General features: G+C 36.2%; 1 protein-coding gene across 2 annotated transcripts in view; it reads right to left on the reverse strand.

The window, feature by feature from the left end:
* Positions 1–1,631: 1,631 nt before the first annotated feature.
* The window catches only part of CCDC141 (coiled-coil domain containing 141), a 107,128-nt gene continuing 88,540 nt past the window's right edge, over positions 1,632–20,219 (reverse strand). For both annotated transcript variants that reach the window (XM_059820175.1, XM_059820176.1), the window contains 7 exons: positions 19,682–19,765; positions 15,172–16,058; positions 13,047–13,219; positions 4,191–4,345; positions 3,965–4,094; positions 3,703–3,868; positions 1,632–1,936 (listed from right to left, as the gene is read on the reverse strand). In XM_059820175.1, coding sequence (XP_059676158.1) covers positions 1,810–1,936; positions 3,703–3,868; positions 3,965–4,094; positions 4,191–4,345; positions 13,047–13,219; positions 15,172–16,058; positions 19,682–19,765 — 1,722 coding nt within the window. In that variant the 3' untranslated portion in view covers positions 1,632–1,809. The remainder of the gene's footprint in view (positions 1,937–3,702; positions 3,869–3,964; positions 4,095–4,190; positions 4,346–13,046; positions 13,220–15,171; positions 16,059–19,681; positions 19,766–20,219) is intronic.

Below are 20,219 nucleotides of genomic sequence, written 5' to 3' on the forward strand. Positions count from 1 at the left end.
TAAATCTAAACAATGTGCAGAGGAGGGGCTTAGTTGGCAGAGAAGTAATTGTATGGGATCCACAAGATATTTGATATTTGTCTCCATTCCATTTTGGAAAAAACTGTTTGTGAAAGATACAGGGCAAATAAAGAGAGCAAGAACCTCAGTCCTCAGCTACTATATTTACGTGCACATATACATAGCCTTGTGACTTCTGTGGGCAGGGTGCCATTGACTTTTCCATAATGTCAAGCAAGTGATTTATGTGATCAAGTGAAGACATGTACGTGATATTTTTTTCAGCTCATTTCCTTTCTATCCCTGTACTTTAATTTGGAGAGAAATTTAAGTTTCTACCATCCAACCTGCACTTTGTTGGAGACAAATGTTTAATGTTTTGGAATTACGATTTAAGGAACTCTCAAAAATGTTATTTCAGTCCTGATTTTGCACAGATGACGTCTACCTGGATGAAGCACAACAATGCTGCACTGCTTAAATCCCTATCTGCTCTCTGTGAGAAGTGTGAGTGCATTGCTGTGGTATACAAACCCAGTGCAGGCCTAATCAGTGTTTATTTAAAGAACGACAAAATGTCTCACAACAGGCAGTTGCACAATACACATGTACCTGCGGTATTGGCCAAGCCATATGCAGTGCACTGAAGCAGAAATCTGAGTAGCATGAATCATTTGCTGCGTAGGACTTTGAAAATCTGAATCAGAAGGACAAAGCTGAAGAACAGTTATTCCCAAGTCTGTCTAGATGTTCTGTTGGTTATTATGCCAGTTAAAAAGCCTTCCAAAAATGCGACGTTTTCTGAACTACTTTTTTCAATGCTGCAAATGGATGACACTACGGAAGTCCTCCTCTTTCTCTGCAAGGAGCTTTACAGTGAAGTGAAAAAGACGCCCAGACTCTGGATTCCAGAGATGGAGACAAAAATTTCATCATGCTAATGACTGTCCTATAATCCAAAAGGTTCAATTTCAGTTCAGATTTTCTTTATACCCTGAATGGATGCTGTAGGTCTTGAGGGATTCTATCATAGGGAAGTCCTTGGCTAAACTAAGGATGTGCTTTGAAACTAGAACAGGTATCATCACTTCATAGTCCACTCCTTTGGACTGTAATGACATGCATCAACTGGAAATGGACTGCTTTGTCACAGTAGTCCAGTCCTGAAAGCAGAAGCAATATAGTGGAAGACTTCTCCATTATGCTGCCTTAAAGAGACTCTCTCTTCCCTGAAGACATTCTTGGTACCAAGCATGCATTAGACAGGTTTGCTATTATCAGTAACCACTCCTTTTGGTGCCCAGCCTCCTCAAAATGTTCCAAAGCTGTTAGAAATAAGGTAATGAACACTGTATTTAATAAACCAGAGAATTCTGTAGTTATAAAATAACTTAGTTTTAAGTCCTCGTTTGTTTGTGTCTGAATTCGCTATACAAGCTAGTGGGAAGAACTATTGATGGAATTGATGGCATTGATGGAATTTGTAGAAGAATAAAACAGTAGGTACTGACGAATCATCAAGGAGATCTGTAATTTTGAAGACTAATGTCTCTTTTTTCCATCATCATCTTCTGGTAGATTTGTCCAACAAACCAGAACAAAACCACAAGAAATTAGAAATCACTAATAAATGCTGTGCACAGGTGAATTTTATTAATGTTTTATTTATAAAGAAACCAAATACAAATTGTAACCTAGATATAAAGCAAATAGCACTGAAAGATTCCTTTTCTCCTCACCCATGGCCAATATCTACTAATGGGCACAGCAAACAATATGAACACCTTCATGAATCAGGCATCTTGCAGTTCAGTCCATCTTCTGATCCTCTGCAGCAGGCAGCAGCAGAACAGGATCATGTTCCAAATTGAAGCTAATCTCTTGTGGCCTCTCAAATTCAAGATACACTCCTTGAAGCCAGAGTTTCTCTTTAAACCTGTTTAAAAAAGGTCAGTTAATATTGCCTGTATTTTTAATGGTGGCAGCTGCAGCATTCCCTTTCATAAGCAACACTGTGGTGGTTGGCATAGACTGTTCTCTGTGGTGTTGAGCCAATACAAGATTAGAGATCAAATAAAGAGTGATTCCAGACAAAACAAGAAATATCCTAAAACTCATCTTACTGACAATCACAAATAACCAGAAGGCACTTTAGCTATAAAGAACAGAAAAGATGAGAAAAATGAGGAGAAATTTCACCTTTCTGTATGATCTACATGTTTTAATCATACTGAATTCTCTATGTACCCTAAGTAAAATTAACATGATCTTGCATTTGATTTTTTTGCTTTGGAATATCTGCCATCTCACAGCAATACAGAAAAAACCTGAACAAAATATATGTATCAATGCTTGACCAGCTGGACATGGGGGAAATTGTGCAGGCAGCTTATGATGAAATGAGAGCAGCTTTTGAATCAACACATGCAATAATTTTCCTTTCTTTTTATGTGTTGCTCTACATCTAGATAGACAAGCCTCAGGAACTTAAAGACAAAAGAACACTGCTCTTTTTTTTTTTTTCTATGGCTTTTTGCCATAGAATTCACTTTGTATGAAAAGTTCAGAAAAAATTCAGACACTTTTAGGCAACAAATGCATATTTATCTGACCAGTGTAAACTTAACATTTTGAGCAGACTGTGAAAGACTAGCCTGACAGCAATACCACAGATTCTCAACTACTTTTCCAAATCACATTAACCATCACTTCTTTAAAGCCATGAGACTCCTGAAGCCTCTTTTCCACCACATTGCTCCACATACCTTCTAGAAAGAAAGCGATTTTACTGTATCATCATGAAACCAGCTTTTCACTGTAAAACAGTCTTACCAGTTTCAGAGTTGTGTAATAAACATTATCAATAGAATTGTTCAGGTATTTTCTATTGAAAACCTCTGACAGCAAGTCTTATTTTTATGTGCACAATCTTTTCCTAACTCCCACCTACATCCCTTTGTTACCTCATCTTATCTGATGTTTCCAGTGAAACAGTGAACTAATAGTAGAGTAAACCAGATTAATAACGGTCACAGGGTATAAAAACTCTCTCATCCCCAAATACATTACTCAAAAGACAGGCAGTTCTAGCACCATAAACCTCAGTGGGCTACCAGAGCCTAAATTCAGGAGGCAAGATTTAACCTTGTGCAAGAAGTCACCGCAAGGACTATTGACCTCATGTATCTCATTTCACCTTCTGAAATTACACAGTTGGAAGTTTTGTCATCTTTAATCAATTAATGTACGATGACTGTTCCTGTGCTATTAGGACTGCTACTTATTCTTCTAAATAAGATGCTTACCTTGTAGAAAACATTGTTTACACATTCTGTTATTGAAACTTCATGTTCATGTAGTTGTCTCAGTTTGAACTTCTGGAATACTTTGTATCTTTGAGCTGTTCAATCTTACATTAATATCTAGACTAAGATACTGAGATTTTAAAAAAATATTTCACTAAACTAAATACCTTATTGCACAAACTCCATTTTCTGTCATATTAGGAGGTCTTTCATATAACAGAACTGCGTATGTTTTGATGAACAATTAAGTGTAAAAGGCAATCATGTATTATGCACTTCATTTACGTTATGCAAAAATTCATAGGACTAGGAAGAGTGTTTGATGTGCGCTTTGACAATTAAGGTCCTTGGACCTTGAAGTATTACAAGATGTAGCACAGAGTAAGCTGCAAGTTACCTTACTGGAAGATGTTTAGTCATTGGCCTTTGATCTTGCACACAACATGTGTTCCGGGCTTGTACCAGCTCAGTTGTGGTGACATTCATTTCTTCTGAAAAGTATCCACCTTCCCACTCTGATTTAGCCTGAGTTCCAGTGGAAATTTCTGGGTTTTTATTTTTCTCTGAAACAAAACATGTACATTAGTAACTGGAAACAAGATGCTCATTTAATATGGCAACAACATGCCTAAAAAAATGCAGCAGGCAGGATGAATCACCTATCACTGTTACGAAAGCAGAACATTGTGCCTTTCCAATTTCATTGCTGGCAACACAGATATATTTCCCAGTATCAGCAAGGACTACATTTCTTTTTAAAAGGTAATAGGTATCTCCTAATTTCTCAATCTGTAAAACAATAGAATGCACATAGGATATTATTAGTAGCATAAAGCAAAATATATTCTTTCTCCCAATAAATATTTCAAGAACATTAGAACATACGCTGACGTCTCCAGATACCATTTGGATATCATCCTTTGTCCAGCAGACATGTGGTTTGGGCTTTCCATGTATAGTGCAATGCAGGATTAAGTCTTCTCCTTCTTGTAGAGTTGTATGTCCAAATTTTTGTATGAAGTTTGGCTGTTTTCCTTGTACTGAAAAAAAAATTAATCACTGTATTTTAAAAGGCACAACTAAAGCAACTGAAGAAAAAATCCGTTCTCATAATTATAGAGTTCACCACATTGCATGACAAAGAGAGCCCTTATTGATGCCTGGAAATCAGGATAACTTGTTTGCAAAACAGTTAGTAGGCCGACATTTATCTATATAGCATAAAGTTCGTTGAAACACATGGATATTAAGCACGCAAGGATTTCATGCATAGGCATAGTGATATTAGTTCCATGGTAATGCTGAAGAATTATATTCTTTGCATAGGTAGTAGGCAAATCTATATGGATTATTGTGTTTCAGTGAAGGTGGAAGAGTAAACATTCCACACAAATTTAAAGTGACAAAGTCAAGAGAGCAAACTTTTGCATTTAGTGCATCATTGTGCATCTTGCTCTTTCTTCACTTTTTTTCCCTATTCTTCTAAACAAAAAATTGTTATTGAAAAAAACAAAAAAATATTGATCTATATTTGCAACAATGGTGAGGGCCAGAATGTGGCCTCTGTATCACTTTGATCAAGATCAGTATTTTGACCATCATTAATACTGAAACCATGGACTACCAGATCATCCAGTACAAATCTGATTCAGATGAAGGATGGGCAAATAATTGCATTTCTGTTGCAATAACCAGAGTACACAGGATTGAGTTTGTGCTGGATTCATGCCAGCTGTGGGAGAACAGATGATACCTGAGCCAGTACAAACTAACCCGTCAAAATAGAAGAAATTTCAATCAGCATCAGTTTGTACTGAATCACAGCATTGCTTCATGTGACATGTCACCTAACAAGCTGTAAACCTGGATTTACTGGATCACTGTACTACTACCTGAGGTTCCACTTACATTTTGCCACCAGGACCACAGTAAAAAAGACGACGATCTCAGAACTCAGACTAAGTATTCTTGACATAGGGAATCCAAAGCAGCAGATGTTAACACACAGAAGCACACACAAAGACATATACTACAACAAAAATGAACATTTTGTATTTCTATCACATAAAGAATGTCTTCTTGATCCTCTTTACTATCAATTGTACCACGTGTCCATAATACTTGACAAAAGTAATCACCAGCCTTCTCAGAAACTGAAAGTTACTGAAATGTGTGATAAATAACAGAGCTTGCTACTCCCCCCATTATGCCAACATTACTCCACTGCTTTAGGACGATTTCTTTTTCTTTATGCTATTGTGAAAGAAAAATCAGCCTATCCCACAAAGATGCCCAGCAACTTCTAAACCCAAATATATTGGATCCATGGCTATTTTTGCCAAATGTGGGACTGTCAGCCTGGTGAGGCAGGCATTTTCACCCACTGTATTGATAAATCTACTGCTTAGGTGAGCTCTTAGTTGCAATAAGTTTTCGAGCTTAGCTGCTTTTACATTCTTCCCATTACTGTAGGACTGAGGCCACAATATAGAGCAGAAGTATCTGAGTTTTACTCTCTCATACTCTTGCTAACCTAAGGTCTGTATCAGACAGTCCCAGCAGCTCAAACAACTCACTTTTTAGCTGTTGAAAGTTAGCATGCGCAAGCTGCTGCCACCATTGTATTGCATGCACCCGAATGACAGAAATTTGGGATCTGCAGCTTCACTTCAAGCAAGAGAACCAAGCTTACACCCCTGCCTCCTCTTTGCAGCCAGCTGGCAGTAAGTCACAAACAGTGCATGATTAGTATGTATTCCAGTGGAAAACGTTGAGTGGGCACCAACCACTCCTTGTGATATTTTTGGCTGGATTCCATTACTTATGTGGTTTGTATTACCTTGTGAAGTCAGGCTGCATCTCATACCAGGATGTTTTTTATAATTAAAAAAAAAAAAAAAAAAAAAAATCAGAGTGGAATGGTGATAATGATCAGACCTCATCTTGATTTTGTATCAGTAAGTCAGAAGAACATAAAAACTAAAATGACCAGTTTCTAGACAGCAAAAGGGAAAAAATTATGTGCAAAGAAAACCATGAAGTGACAGTTACTACAACTCTTTAAGGCACAGGCTCAATAGGGAAACAAAGTCTGCTGTAAAAGAAGAGTTCATCTTCTGACAGCAACCTTCAAGTTAGAATGGATGGTTATATTTCACCAATGGCTTTCCCATGATATCATAATGAAATTTCAGAATAAGCTAAGACAACTTGTCAATGAAAAATTATTTCTTGGCTGGACATCCCATGAAGCACAAAAGTTAGAAGGAACAGATCTTTTTTCCTGCATTGTGGAGGGAAAACATTTCAGGTAGTCAGTGGTACTGAAATCCCACTCTGATGGCTTCAGATAAGTAGTATGTCAAATATTAAATATTACATAAGTTATTTGTAGGAACCAGTAGAGTTCTGCTGCAAATTGGGGAACCAGTAAGGAAAACTCAACAGTCGGGAGCAATGCAAAAACTGCAGATGGAGACAAGACCTGCATCTGGCTTTATCACGTAGCTTTCACCCCTGCCTGAAGTCTCTCTCACACACAGGTAGTACCAGGTCAAGCCAAATTCTTTTCAGCAGGCATTTTTTTATTACTTTGCTTCACAGTTATTCTTAATCTTTTTACTCCAGGCATATAATTTCCAATCTCTGATGTCTTGAAATGTAATACTAGCAAGTTTATCAGCTTCCCTCTATCTTCTCTAAAAATTTAGGCTAGACTGAGATTCACACCATGCTGCTCAGAGACTTTGGATTCACTCAGCGTTGCTCTAAATGAAGACACTGCACTTTATTGTTTAGAGCTTTTGTATCAGTCAATCTCCTAATGCAATCAGAAGGAATTTTATTAAGGAATACCAAGGGGGTCTCATGACCCAATTGATCTGAAATATCCATAATCCAGAGCTCCAGTCTCCTTGAATACTGTGGTGTAGCCTCATTAAAGGAAGTCTGAGCAGCAATTTTTAAAGACACAGCTTCTCTGAGCCACAAAAGATATACACACATACAAATTACTAACTTACCCTAGCAAAGTCTCCAGAGAAAGGTCCAGAAATAGGCGTACCTTACCTTAGGAGAGGAAGCCACCTTCTCCGTTGCAGCTCCAGCCATATCTGATCCAAAGCCAACCAGGGGAATGCCTCATCCTCCCCTTGCCTACTGACTCACACCTGGACCCTCAGACAGGATGCTTCTTTTGAAAAATGAAAATAATTAATCCCTTTCCCCTCCAAATTTATGCACCTTGTGTAAATACCCCTTCACACAATGCCACAACTTGTAGTCAAGCAATCTCATTCACCACTTTCTTTTTTAATGGGTGTCTACATATGGGGAAGGAAGAAGGAAGGTTAGGTTGGTAATATGCCTAAGTGTAATATTTTTGTTGTAAAGCTAGAGAGATTGAGATTTAAATCTGCTCTTTAAGAGAGCAATCAGGAAGATGTAAACATTTTTGGGGTCTTGAAGTAACTATGGGTTCAAAACTTACTGTGATGAGGGGAACTCAGCACCATAAAACAAGAAAGTAGCAGAACCAGAACAATATAAACCACCTAGATGTATTCCCTGCTTCTACAGTATGGTTAAAAGAAGGAAGAAGTGAAGCATGCACAACATGAGCTATTAAAAAAAAGGGTGGGGAGGAAGCATTAAGTTGAAATTATTGCTGAAACAGAATGAGTGTGGTTTTCTTTCAGAGAAGTATTAATGTGTCATGAGACTACATCACTGTCACTCTTTTTTAAATTATTATCTGAACAGAAAACAGCAGGAATTTTCCAGCAAAATCCTTTGGGCATTCATTAAAGCCCATAAATAAAGAGTATTTAAACCCAGACTGCCAATACAGCAGTAATCAGCACTGATTACACCTTTGTTTACAAAGCAAAGCATTAAAACCAGGAGAGTTTCAGCATCCTGCTGTGTATCTGGTATATCTAATGTCTTTTTTTTTTTTTAAATCTTGTTTCTTGCAGGAATTAAAAATGTGGCTAGTATCCATATACCCATTAAAAACTGCTCATTTAAAACTATTCCTGTTTTAAAGTAGATGCAATACCATACCCACAAAATAAAGTTCTGTTAATCTAAAATTCACAGAAATGTCCAAATTCTCAGAGGAAATGTTTAAGGAACAAAGGGATTACGTACTTCTACAATGATTTATTAAGATCTACAGAAGTGCTAAGACAATTTCTGGCCTTACATTTATACCTTTTTGCATTTAATAGCTGTAATACCTGACTATGCAAAAATGACAACATTCTCAGAAGTGACAACGTGTTTGTTTTGAGCTTTTATTATTTCACAGTGTCTGTTATATAGCAATAGCATGAATGCCATACTTGCATGTACTCTTGAAAATAATAGTGTACTTTTAGATTTCAAAAGTTGGATTCTTTTGCATCTCACTTTCTTCTCACAAATCAAACTTGAAAGATCTTATTTAACATTTAAATAGGAACTCAATTTCAGGATTTAATCCAGTAGTAAGAAGCTTACTTTTCACAGATAACATGTTTGAGTAAAAATGAAATTGGATGTGTTGGCACAGGCGCAGATCATAAGCCACTTCAGATGCTTTTGAACTGAATAGCAAAACTGAGGCTCACTTTCATGAGAAAGGCAGCTGGCTCCCCTAGGTGACAGGTAATCTATTGGGATCTTCTATATAAGCTTTAGACCCGTATAGTTTTAATCAGGGTGTACAAAGAACTCTGCATTAATCTACCTTTCCCCAGTGGAATAATTTTGTTTCATCTTGGCATAGTTGGAGACAAGATTACCCTTGACACCTTTTTTCTGTGAGGCTCTGTTGAAATCTGGGCCACCTAATTTGTCAGTTACAACAGCCATTTATGGTTCAAGCTGGAGAATGAGTGATAAGCTCACGAAGTGCGGCATTTCACTACTATTCTACTTTTGTAGTTTTGAGGGCAGAGGGCAGCTTTCCTTTAGTGACTTTCTAGATAGAAGTGGCTTAAAAATGTCCTTCTCCAAACAACAAAATACAGCACAGGTGCTGTTTCAACCCCACATCACAGCAGTGAACAGTTAGAGAGGCATCACGTCAATACAGCTTCCTCATATGGAAAGCCTTCCTGGAGCATATAATCCCAAATCAAGTCTTAAATAGCAATGCCTTGAAAAAGCCCATTAAGATGATAAACTACTTTTATGTCTTGTTCAGTACATGAACTACCAATAGTACTTTCAAAATATGATTAAAAAAAGAGAAAAATAAATAAGGAAAATACAAACTTTAGCAACTAGGGTAATTTCATGAACTATTTAAACCATAATTCAGAAAAAAAAAAAGAAATCAGCATTGGATTGATTTTAAATGTTTTTCTGCTAAGGGGGCAAAACATAAGTATACTCAATTAGACATATGCAGCATGATACATACTCAGTATTTTATTAAAGGAAGAATATGCTTGTTCATAGGCATAGGCAGCACAGATTTGTAAATGTTGGAATAAAATTTACTCTCTCTCCAAGGCTTTTCTTTAATTCCTCCCCTCTTAGAGGAAAGATGCCAGTCCTCCTTGTTATGCTTGGAACTGGGTGTGTAAGCCAAACTCCAATAAAAGGCCAGATCACTGGCTAGTTTCTAAATAATATTAATAAAAAGATGGAATAAATCCCACCTGGATTCAAAGCTGCATCTCTTACTCTCCCACAATTTTGTAAACTGGTCTTGTATTCTGGCTGTCAAATCTCAGGTAAAGCAAGTAACGGAGATCTCTCCCACTTGTTCTAAAGCCTATTAAATGAAGTTAACAGAAACAGAATTAATGCAAATATGTATGAGGGAGGTGGTCTGCATGCCTGCTCCCTTGTAATACCCTAGGAGCCTGGAAGTTCATCAGGAAGTGTTACGAGGGAGGGGAAAGAATTTGTTCCCATAATCTGTGCACACTTGTCCAGTAGTTCTGTGTCTGTTTGTTACCTTTTTAACATGTAGAGCTGATTATCATAAATAGTGAGCAGTCTTTCTGTAAGAGCCAGCAAGCAATCAGATCCAACTACAAGTCTAGATCCAATCTACCTCCAATTCCTGCCCTGTGACATGATGAAAAGTTCACGTATTTTTCTCCTGCTTTGATAGAACTACAAGTGAGTTTGGGACAAATTTTTCCAACAGGGCTGGAATCCTAGCTCTAGCCTTGCTTTCTGAAGGACAGAGACTCAACTCGCAGTGTTGTTTTGCTCAACAAATGGCTTTCTTCCAACCAAAAAGGTCAAATGCGTATCTCTGAACTCTCACACATTGGCCATATAAAAAAGGCAGAACAATGATCATTCTAGCAATGAACTTCCTGTAGTTTTCAAGATGAAGGATCCACAAGTTAAAACAGAGACGCAGCTTTGAGCCCAGCATCTACAGAGCTACAATGAGTCTTTCTGTCACAAGCCTGATGACAGTTAATGCTTAATTTAAAGGCCCAAATCTGGCAGAGGCAAGGCAGAAGAAGAAAGAGAACATTTTTGCTTTCACTCCTGGTTTTTTTGTGTGCATATACTTAGCCTCAATACTGAAGGCAAAAATGCCTGGAAAAGTGACCTGAGTATTATATAGAGTTACTTAGAAAAGCAGAAAACAAGTCAAAAGAACATCCATGATTACTTTTAATTTTTGAATGATGGCAACTCTCAGTAAAAACAGAGAACTGAAGGGCAGCCATCAGCTAGAAGACTCATTTTCAAATAGAAAAATTTTCAAATAGAAAATGAGTGTTATGAACAGGATAAAGTTATCAAGCATTGGCAGCTCTGCAGCAGGCAAAACTTTACGGCACGTAGGAGAGGCATTTTGGTTTCTTCTTACCACAATATTGCTTAATGTACCACTTATGAAAGTCAGCTTGCTCACATAGGTTCTTTGCTGTATAATAACCATGCATAAAGTCACAAGGGCACAAAACCACAAAACTGAATTTTACTTTTATGAAAATGGAAACATTCAAAATCATACTAATTATTAAAATTAGCTTTATTATGAAATGGAAAGTACACTTTAGGCAAATAGGTGATTTTTATACCTGAGAGAATTCTTATGAATCATCATTTTTGGGAGATGACTGAACTTAGAAAGTTATTCATTAAGGATAATACCAATTCTAGTTAGAATTTACTTTGTTCCCCCATCTGCTTATCACCTCCTCCTGTTCCCTCTCTTATTGCTGTGAGGTTATATTCCCTTGAGAACTTCTCTTGTTTCAAAGTTACAGAAATTTTAATGAAGTTGCAGTCACTGGTCCAAAATATCTAAATGTCAGTCTAAATCTCACTGACCCCTGGCAATTTGCAATATATATTTTGCTCATAGCACGCTGCACAGTAAAAGGCTTACTTCATTTCTGCCAATTTTGCAAGAGAAAGTAAATATTTCCTCTCTATAAATTTTCCACACCAACACAGTTGTAATATGAAAGCTGCAAATCAAAGATGCAGGAAAAATCATGTAGCTGTCAATCATTTTTACTGTACAAATACAACAAGTACTGGAGCTAAAGAATGAAGTTACATTTGAGGATTTATAGACAAAATCTTCCACTGGCACAGTTATGTCATTGTTATAAAATATTTAAACAAATTACTACCTTAATAAAAAATAGTATTTGTGGTTGTCCTTGTCAAGAATGAAATGCAATATGTAGGTGAACAAAGTTCTAGTTTGGATTTACTGCTCTGAAGTTATAGGAGAATTCTCTTTGACTGAAATAAAACAAATTTTTTTGTGTGTGAATACACTTTTCAGTATTTCCCCAATTTGGTTGATTCTGTTTGAAATCAGGGTGTTAAAAATTTTAAACATGCAAAATCCTCACTTCATAAACTATTATCTTTTTTGTCTTATACTAACAATTTAGTGGATTATTAGAAATATTTATATCTTTACTTTCGTAAGAAGGCAAAGAAAGTATCACAAGCATCTACCTAAGCAGACTGGTATGTTGGAATGATGCATTTTGTAAACATTTGAGGTTTTTGGTCTACTATGTGCTAGGTGCCACTTACACAAATCCTGATGATTCTGGGTCAAATCTTTGTAATGCAGACAATCACAACTCTATTGGAACTACTGCAGCTTTCATTTGTGAAGACTATCTGCTGGGCTGAAACAGATTTAAAACTGATCTATGCCAGTGCAATCATGAACGGGATGATTTCTTTACTAAGAAGCTTTCTCCTAAAAATAAAAATTTTCAAAAAGTATTTGAGAAAAATGTGGTTGGAAATAATACATTTGATGTTTAAAAAAAAAACCATTTCAACACCCTCCACACTCTCTCCCCAAAAAAGTCATATCATAAAATATACATTGATTTGAGCACTCTACCTGGGTGTATCTTCACATTTAATACCTATAACTATTAAAACTGTTTCCAACACTTTGTAATGTCAACATTTTTAGAAAGCAAAACTCTGCCTCAGATTCTAGAAAATCTTTGTAATGTTTTTATCTCAACATGACTATGAGAAAGGAAAATAAGCACATAATACTGGTATTAAAGAAACAAGCAATATATCAAGTGTGACATAAAAGTGGTTTGGTACAGACTGTGACAGATGCAGTGTGAGAAAACAAATCTAATTTTGTCTTAGCATGTGAGAATTAAGTCTAGTGCAGTCAATATTGTACTTATTTTGTGAATAGCCAGTACATCAGTGATATGCTAATATAGATGACACACAGCATTATCCAGTCTATTCTTGTAATAGGTGGCCTGTTACCTTTCACGTGGAGAATGGCACTTGATGAGATAGTGCCATTCAAATTTTTAGCCCGAACAACATAAAGGCCAGCATCTTTATCAGACACCTTCTGAATGAACAAAGTATGCTTTGTCTCCTTTTGTAAAAGCTTTACGTGCTCATCTGCAGTCAGTTTCTGGCCCTTCTTGTACCTGAAGCAGAGAGTCAGTTTTCAAGTCAGATTTATATCACCATATGCCAAGCAGTACTTCACAAATTCAGACAACCTCTGCAACACTACATTGAGAGCAAGACAGAGCTCATGGTTGTGCTCTCATTCCTCAGTTTAAAGGTATATGTAAATATGGATGACTATTTAAACAATTCAAATTGCTTGATAACACATTCTTAATACTAGAAAATGTGCTTCTGAAAATTGTTTTCAATGGACAAGTCACAGTTATATCACTGCAGTATTGTAGAGAGTAGCATTAAGGTCTGGGTCCTCAGTTTTGTGCTGAAACATTTTTGCTAGTAAGGTGTTGAGTCAAGCTACATTCAGCTCATGAATAGGCTCTTAAGATGCATAAGCAACGTACAAACTTTCTGAACTTGTGCCTTCAGTATAAAGAACAGTCAAGGATCTGTTCCTTCCCCCAGCCCACTTAACATTTACTTAGTTCACATCATCAAACAGGATAGAACACTGCATCAGGAGTTATTTGAGAGAACTGGTGTCATATTCTAACACTTGAAGATCTGTCACTATGTATTGGTATGGACTCTTGATTTACATGCTGGAAGTGAGGGAAAATTCTGGCTCTTCTTGCCTCATGACATTTCAGCATAAGCTACACTTAGCCTAGCACAAACATAGAACTGCTTTTCCATATGTATATCAAATAAAATGTCTACATCAGTACAAAATACATGGTATTGGTGAATTTTTAATTACAAAAACACACATTTTTTTCTGTTTTCATAAATTTCTAATTTGCAAAATGCTTTCAGTTAAATGTTATTTTTGAAAGACTGTATAATCAACCATGTATATATTTTTAGCTAAACTAATGTTTTCTTATCATAAAATAAAACTGAAGATACCTCTTGTTTCACCAACAATACTCCTCAAAGCATAGAACACTGGGGTTTAAAACAAAGTAACTTTATTGATACCAACACAGTATAGCACCAAGGTTGCAGTGTCCAGTATTTTTACCAGTGCCATAGAAGAAAATTCAGCTTACAAAAAGTTTATGGTTTGCCTAATACTTTACATGTGTAATAATAAACTTAACATCAAAACGCTTCCAGTAAGAGGCTTATCTAATTTTAATACATTAAAAGAAAGGCCTCTATTGTGAAAGTTTAATGGAATAAGTGGAGAAATGGCAAATTAGGTAAAATTTTAGGAAAATATGCCAACACATAGAGGACTACTACCGAAATCTTGAAATCCTGCCCCTCTTTCAGTCCCTATTCCCTTTGGCAGGGAATTTCTAAAAAGTCATCTTAAAAGATGTTTATATTACATCATCTGTATTTCTCACAAATGCAGTATAAAGCAATCTAATTAGACATACAGCAATTCACAGAGAGCTAGAGAGTGCCCATAATTATATAATACAAAACCGGTTCTCTTAGTTTAGACATTTACAGGATTTTTTTTAACCTGTAACCTCTCTCCAGTTTTTGACAACTGACTCTTAAGTATATATACATGAGTGTCTCTATGTATACGTAGTGGTTATATAAATGTTTTAGTGTGCACGCATGTGTATGTGTCTGTCTGTCCATATATAGTGCCAAGATCCTGAGAAAATTCAGGTGAATTTACTTATGGTAAATCTGGAATTTAAGTAGCTATTGAACAAGTAGAAAGTTACATTGTAGAATATAAAAACTATATGATATATTTGCTTAAAAAACATTGGATATGCTTGCAGTAGTTTGATGCTGTCATTCTTAAAATTAAGTACAGAGAGATTATTTCAAGTAGGTTAATTGTCAAATGCAATTTTGAAGGTGGGAATCATGCAGAAGTGTGGAGTAGAAAGTATACAAGCCATTTATTCTAGTCTATAGATTAATTAATTTGATTATAATTGGTTCAGATTGTCTTGCTAATAGGTATATTTACTAATTCTCATTATAAGCTACCCACCATGTCAGTGTAGGCTCTGGGAATCCCGTTACTTCTACTTCCAAAGTTACCGGAGAACCTTCCATGACGGTTTTGTTAGACAGAAGCTGGGAGAAGTTAGGCGCCTGTCCAGTTAGGCTGGCCATGCTGTTCTTTTCTGATGAACTTCTAATCTCTTCTCGGGTGACCATCTGCCTCTGACAGCTTCTGGTGGCGTCTGATTGAAACACGAAACCTGAGAATGCATCAGGCAAAGCATGCAGCCTGTCCTGGGTTTTAGTACAGTTATTCAAGTCATGCAATTGTACTTGTGTTTCTGCCATGCTTTTATGAAGTTCAAGGTGTTGCAAATGTGTTTTGGACATTCCACTCATCATGCTATATACTGGTTTGGCATTTATAGTGCAGGAAACAGTGCTAGCTTCAGATATTCCTTGTAAGCTACAAGTCAAAGGACATACTACTCTGCCTTTTGGACCAGAATCTGTTGAAGAGATACAAAACTTCTCAAACTGATCTGATGGGTTTTCCATTCTATTATTTGTAGCATCAGCATAAGCAGAATTTGTTAAGAGGTCAGATGCTTCCATCACTTTTTTAATACTAGTGGTTTTCTGCATTTGCAAGCTATAGGAACTGACATGCAGACTACGAGAACTACAACAGCACTGCTCTTCTAGCTCTGTTTCAGAATGTAAGAGGTTGGATTCTGGTGTCTCCGAAAGTGGTGGCAAAGAGATATCATCAGATGATATACACTCATATTCGTCTCCGGAGGGTATTTCTTCTGCCAGGAATTCAGTCTGTAAACTATCCTCTTTGGCTGAAGATGACAGCTCTGTATCCTGTGAAAAAAGATCCTCACCAGCTGGACAGATAATTGGAATATCAGCCAATTTATTCCTCTCCTTAAATTAGGAGGGGAAAGAAGGGAAGGGAAAGAAGAAGAAAAAGAAAAACAGAGAGAGAGAATGAGTTATCATTCTATGCATCCCCTTTTCATGGAGAAGCTAGCAACAATATTTGAAATATTTCTTCTAATTAAGCTTTAATGTATTCTGAGAAGCAGGAGGAAACATGTGGAAAAGGATAATTCCTCAGAAAATTTTGCAGCAGCTAAGTGGAATTTCAAACTGTTTGGATAGATTCTAGCAGATATTATGATAATTATATATAAGCATTTACTATAACATCAACAATAAAAGAAAAAGTACCTTTTTTCTATAAGCAAAGGACAACCTGTGGATTTCCTGTAGGTACTGTTTATAAGAGCATTTGCAAGGGGAAGGTGGAGGAGGAGGTGGCCTAATTACATCTAAATGGGAAACAGTTACATAGCAATAAAAATATATTAACAGACAAGTTACTGAACTTCGATTCTTTGAGAGTCACAGATCATGTTCAAGATTTACAGAATTAAACCAACATCTTCAAAATATTTTCCAATCATTTTATATTTCCCTCATTTTTTTGCCAGCTGTTTCAAGATCTTGTCCAAACATTAACAGAAAACAATGTTAAAATTATTTTTATATTACCTTGGATGCAGAATAAAAAAAATCCCTCTCACCACGCTTCAAAAAGAATTGGATGTAGCACAAGTGCATTAATTTTAATCACAAAGCATCAGACTTTATCTGATTTATTAATTACTTCTCTGCCTCTTGATTTTTATATAAATGTGTAAACACATATTTAGGCCTAATCACATATTCACTCCCAAAGGTGTTCATAATGCTTTCTTATGCTATTCTTTCATTGTTGAGTCCTATATGAAAATATGTAATCTACTAAGCAATGCTTCCATCCCCTATAAACTGTGCACTCAAATCAATTGGGTGATACACTGGATGTCATTGCTTTCCAATCAGGTCTTTTTAGCAGTATCCAGTACAAAAGTGCAGGGGCACATTCGTTTTGGCTTTCCTTTTTTCTTTATTGCTCTAGATATAACCTAATCATCAGTGTACAAAATTAACAAAATAAAAGTAAAAAGAAGTAATATAACCTCACATGTGCCCCAGTCCTGTAGATATGGTAATTTTAATATAGATGTTTTTCCAAGTTAATATATTTGTTATTTCAAAGCCATGAGATTCATGCCAGATCCATGAATGAATGACTGGAATAAAGTTGGGATTTTACTGTGTCTATTTTATTAAACAATTCAATTCAGTTGTAAGATGAAGCTCAAGTTTGGCTATTAAACGTGTTTTCCACAAGCATTCCCTGATGAACTCTGACCCCCAAAGTGTCTCAGTATGAATATATCATGGATATAAACATGATAAATTATAATTGACTTTCCAATTTGGTGAAATGTGTCAATTTTTCCCCTTTCCAATTACTCAGAAAACAATAAATATTGAGTTACTTCTTCCTTCTGCATATATTCAATTTTTTATAGGGGTTTTAACTGATTGAAAACTATTCGTAAGAAATTGTTATTTTTAGGTATTAATTCCAACACACTCATACAATATATTTTTTCTAAGGTTTGCAAATTTGACTGTCACCCAGCTCTTTTAACCTTATCAGCATTGTTCTAAGTAACTCTCTAGGTTTTTAGCCTGACCAAATTTGCAAGTCTTTCTTAAATGAAGCTTTAATAGGCACTTCAGTAGCAAATTCTGGCTGTTTTGGTCTGACTTGCACTTACAAATGTAATAAACCAAATCTGATTAAATATTAAGAAGTCGAAAAATTCTTTAGAAAGTTAAATTCTGAGCAGGAATACTTAAAAAACATAAGTCAAAATTTCTGAATAGCCAGTCTCTACTGTCTGAATGAAATCAATGGTCCAGATTCATTCTGTCTATTGAGGAGTCTACGCACACGTACATACAGGAAGGCCACGACAATGTAGGAATCTTCCAGTGACTAATCTAGGATCTTAGTGCAGGGATGTGCTGTCAGTTTCATGGTCACATTGTCTGGAGATCACAGAATTGAACAGAGTTACTTCAGACATTGCTGAAAAATAACCCTGGGGCAAATGCTGGGGAGAAGAATGACAGGTGGGCAGTGAGTGAGCAAGCTGTCAGACAGGCTTTGGCAGCATGAGGACTTTCAGACCTGGTGTACCACCTGGGATCAAAGAAGCATGAGGATGAATGTGCCATGAGAAGGTTTAGGCCACTTTTTAGAGGGTGATGTTTATTACTGAGGCAAACTAATACTGCAAAACTATCTTGCAGAAATGTAGACAAAATTAGAGATTGCTGGCCCACTAGACAAGAGGCTGGGGATGGGCCAGGTCTTTCCTCGGAAAGGATCGAAATTGAAGACAGAAAAGCTCTAGTGAGAAGAACCTGCTACTTCTTTAAGTGAAGTATGGGGTGATGAAAAGGGTGGAGGTATCACAGTTGCCATACTTCACATCTGATACTTGCTTTCGCATACCCTTAACTTCTCCCCTTGGCAGCTGAGGCACAGTCTGACAAGGACTGACAAAGCTATGGCCTATCAAAATAGGAAACAGGGCTATGGACATCTGCTGGGTGAGGTGATTCTCCTGACAGTGGCTCTTTAGAACAGTCACAAAATTTTGAGTGAAATCTGGGCTCCAAGTTAATGGTGAAACTCCCATTGACTTGGAATCAAGGTAACAAAATGAATTAGGCTCAATCTTGGCTCGTCAGCAGATTACAGAACATTCTGTATTGAACTGAAGGGAATGTTAATATTACTTGGCTTTTTACAAAACATCACAATTTAATGTCTTGTAATATTGGTCTATGCTTGCAAAATGGAAATTTTAGAGTTCTAAATCAATGACCAATGTATCCTACCTTTCTAAAGACTTACATATATTACCACCCACTCCAATTTACCAGAATATTTCACATAGTAAATTATTTACATCCAGGATCCCAAGGCTTCAAAATATTCTTTAAGCTAAAGGAATTAATCTCATAAAATGTAGGTCTAGTTTTGTATTGCCTGTGTTTCTAAGACTACATTTATTCATTGAAATTTTGGAACCTTTTGTATTAATTCACTGTATATCCATGAACAAAACATGCCTGTCTGCTAGGATTATTATAATTCTAAATGCATATTCAGTCTCTCACTATCTAATTTTCTTTTGTGCATTGTCCTCAACATGCAGTCCATACCTTGGAACTTACTTATGATCTCTGCTGCACAGAATTTTGGCAATACAATGTAACCTAAGTGTTTTGAGGTGAGGGTGAAGATGACTATTTAATGCTGAGTTCAGTTTATTTATTTGATGTACAGTGTTGTCATACTGAACTGCTGACAGCTGTAGTTGTGTTCCATCATGTTTTTGCATGACTACTTTCCTGTTATTCACACTGTTGCAAGAGTGACGCAATTCTGTTCTTGTTTTACATCATTTTTTTGTAATACCTTAAATAAGAAGACAATCAAAGCCCACCAATCTGTAACAATATCCATCACATTTGAGAAGCAACGAATTCAGAAGTAAAATTTCTTTGACAGTATGCAACAATGCCCATCAATTTGATTTAAAAAAAAAAAAAAAATCAACATGAACAGCAGATACCTGTTTAGTGTTAGTAGGAGACAGAGTATTGTTTCTCTTCTCAGTAATGCTTTCTGAATTTGTAAGCAATTCACCTGATGTCATCTGAAAGAAAAATGTTTAAAAAACACTTTTTTTCCTGATGAAGACCTTAATGATTCAACAAAACATCATAATATCCACTGTTACCTAGTTCAAATTCTGAGGTATGAGGCTTCTCTCATAGCACATTACTTATAAATTGAATACTTTCTTAGCTTGTCTCTAGGCTTTATAGGAATATTAGGCCTCTGGGAAATACTAACAGCAGCCTCCTCTATTACTTCCTATATTCCCTTAAGTCTTATTGTAAAGGAGAGAGCAGAATGTGTTTTCCCTTGAGGAAGGAGGAATGGTCATAAAGAGGATGCCTGCATTAAGAATACTGTGGCAATAGGACCAAAGGAAAATTGCTAAAAGATTATGAAAATAATATTATTCTAGAAAAGAAAAATATATACATAAGCAAGTAAAAAGAAGGCTAAAAGAATAAAGTTCTTAGGGAAGAATATGTGGATAG

Source organism: Gavia stellata, chromosome 8 (genome assembly GCF_030936135.1).
Source record: "Gavia stellata isolate bGavSte3 chromosome 8, bGavSte3.hap2, whole genome shotgun sequence".
Classification (NCBI taxonomy): Eukaryota; Metazoa; Chordata; class Aves; order Gaviiformes; family Gaviidae; genus Gavia; species Gavia stellata.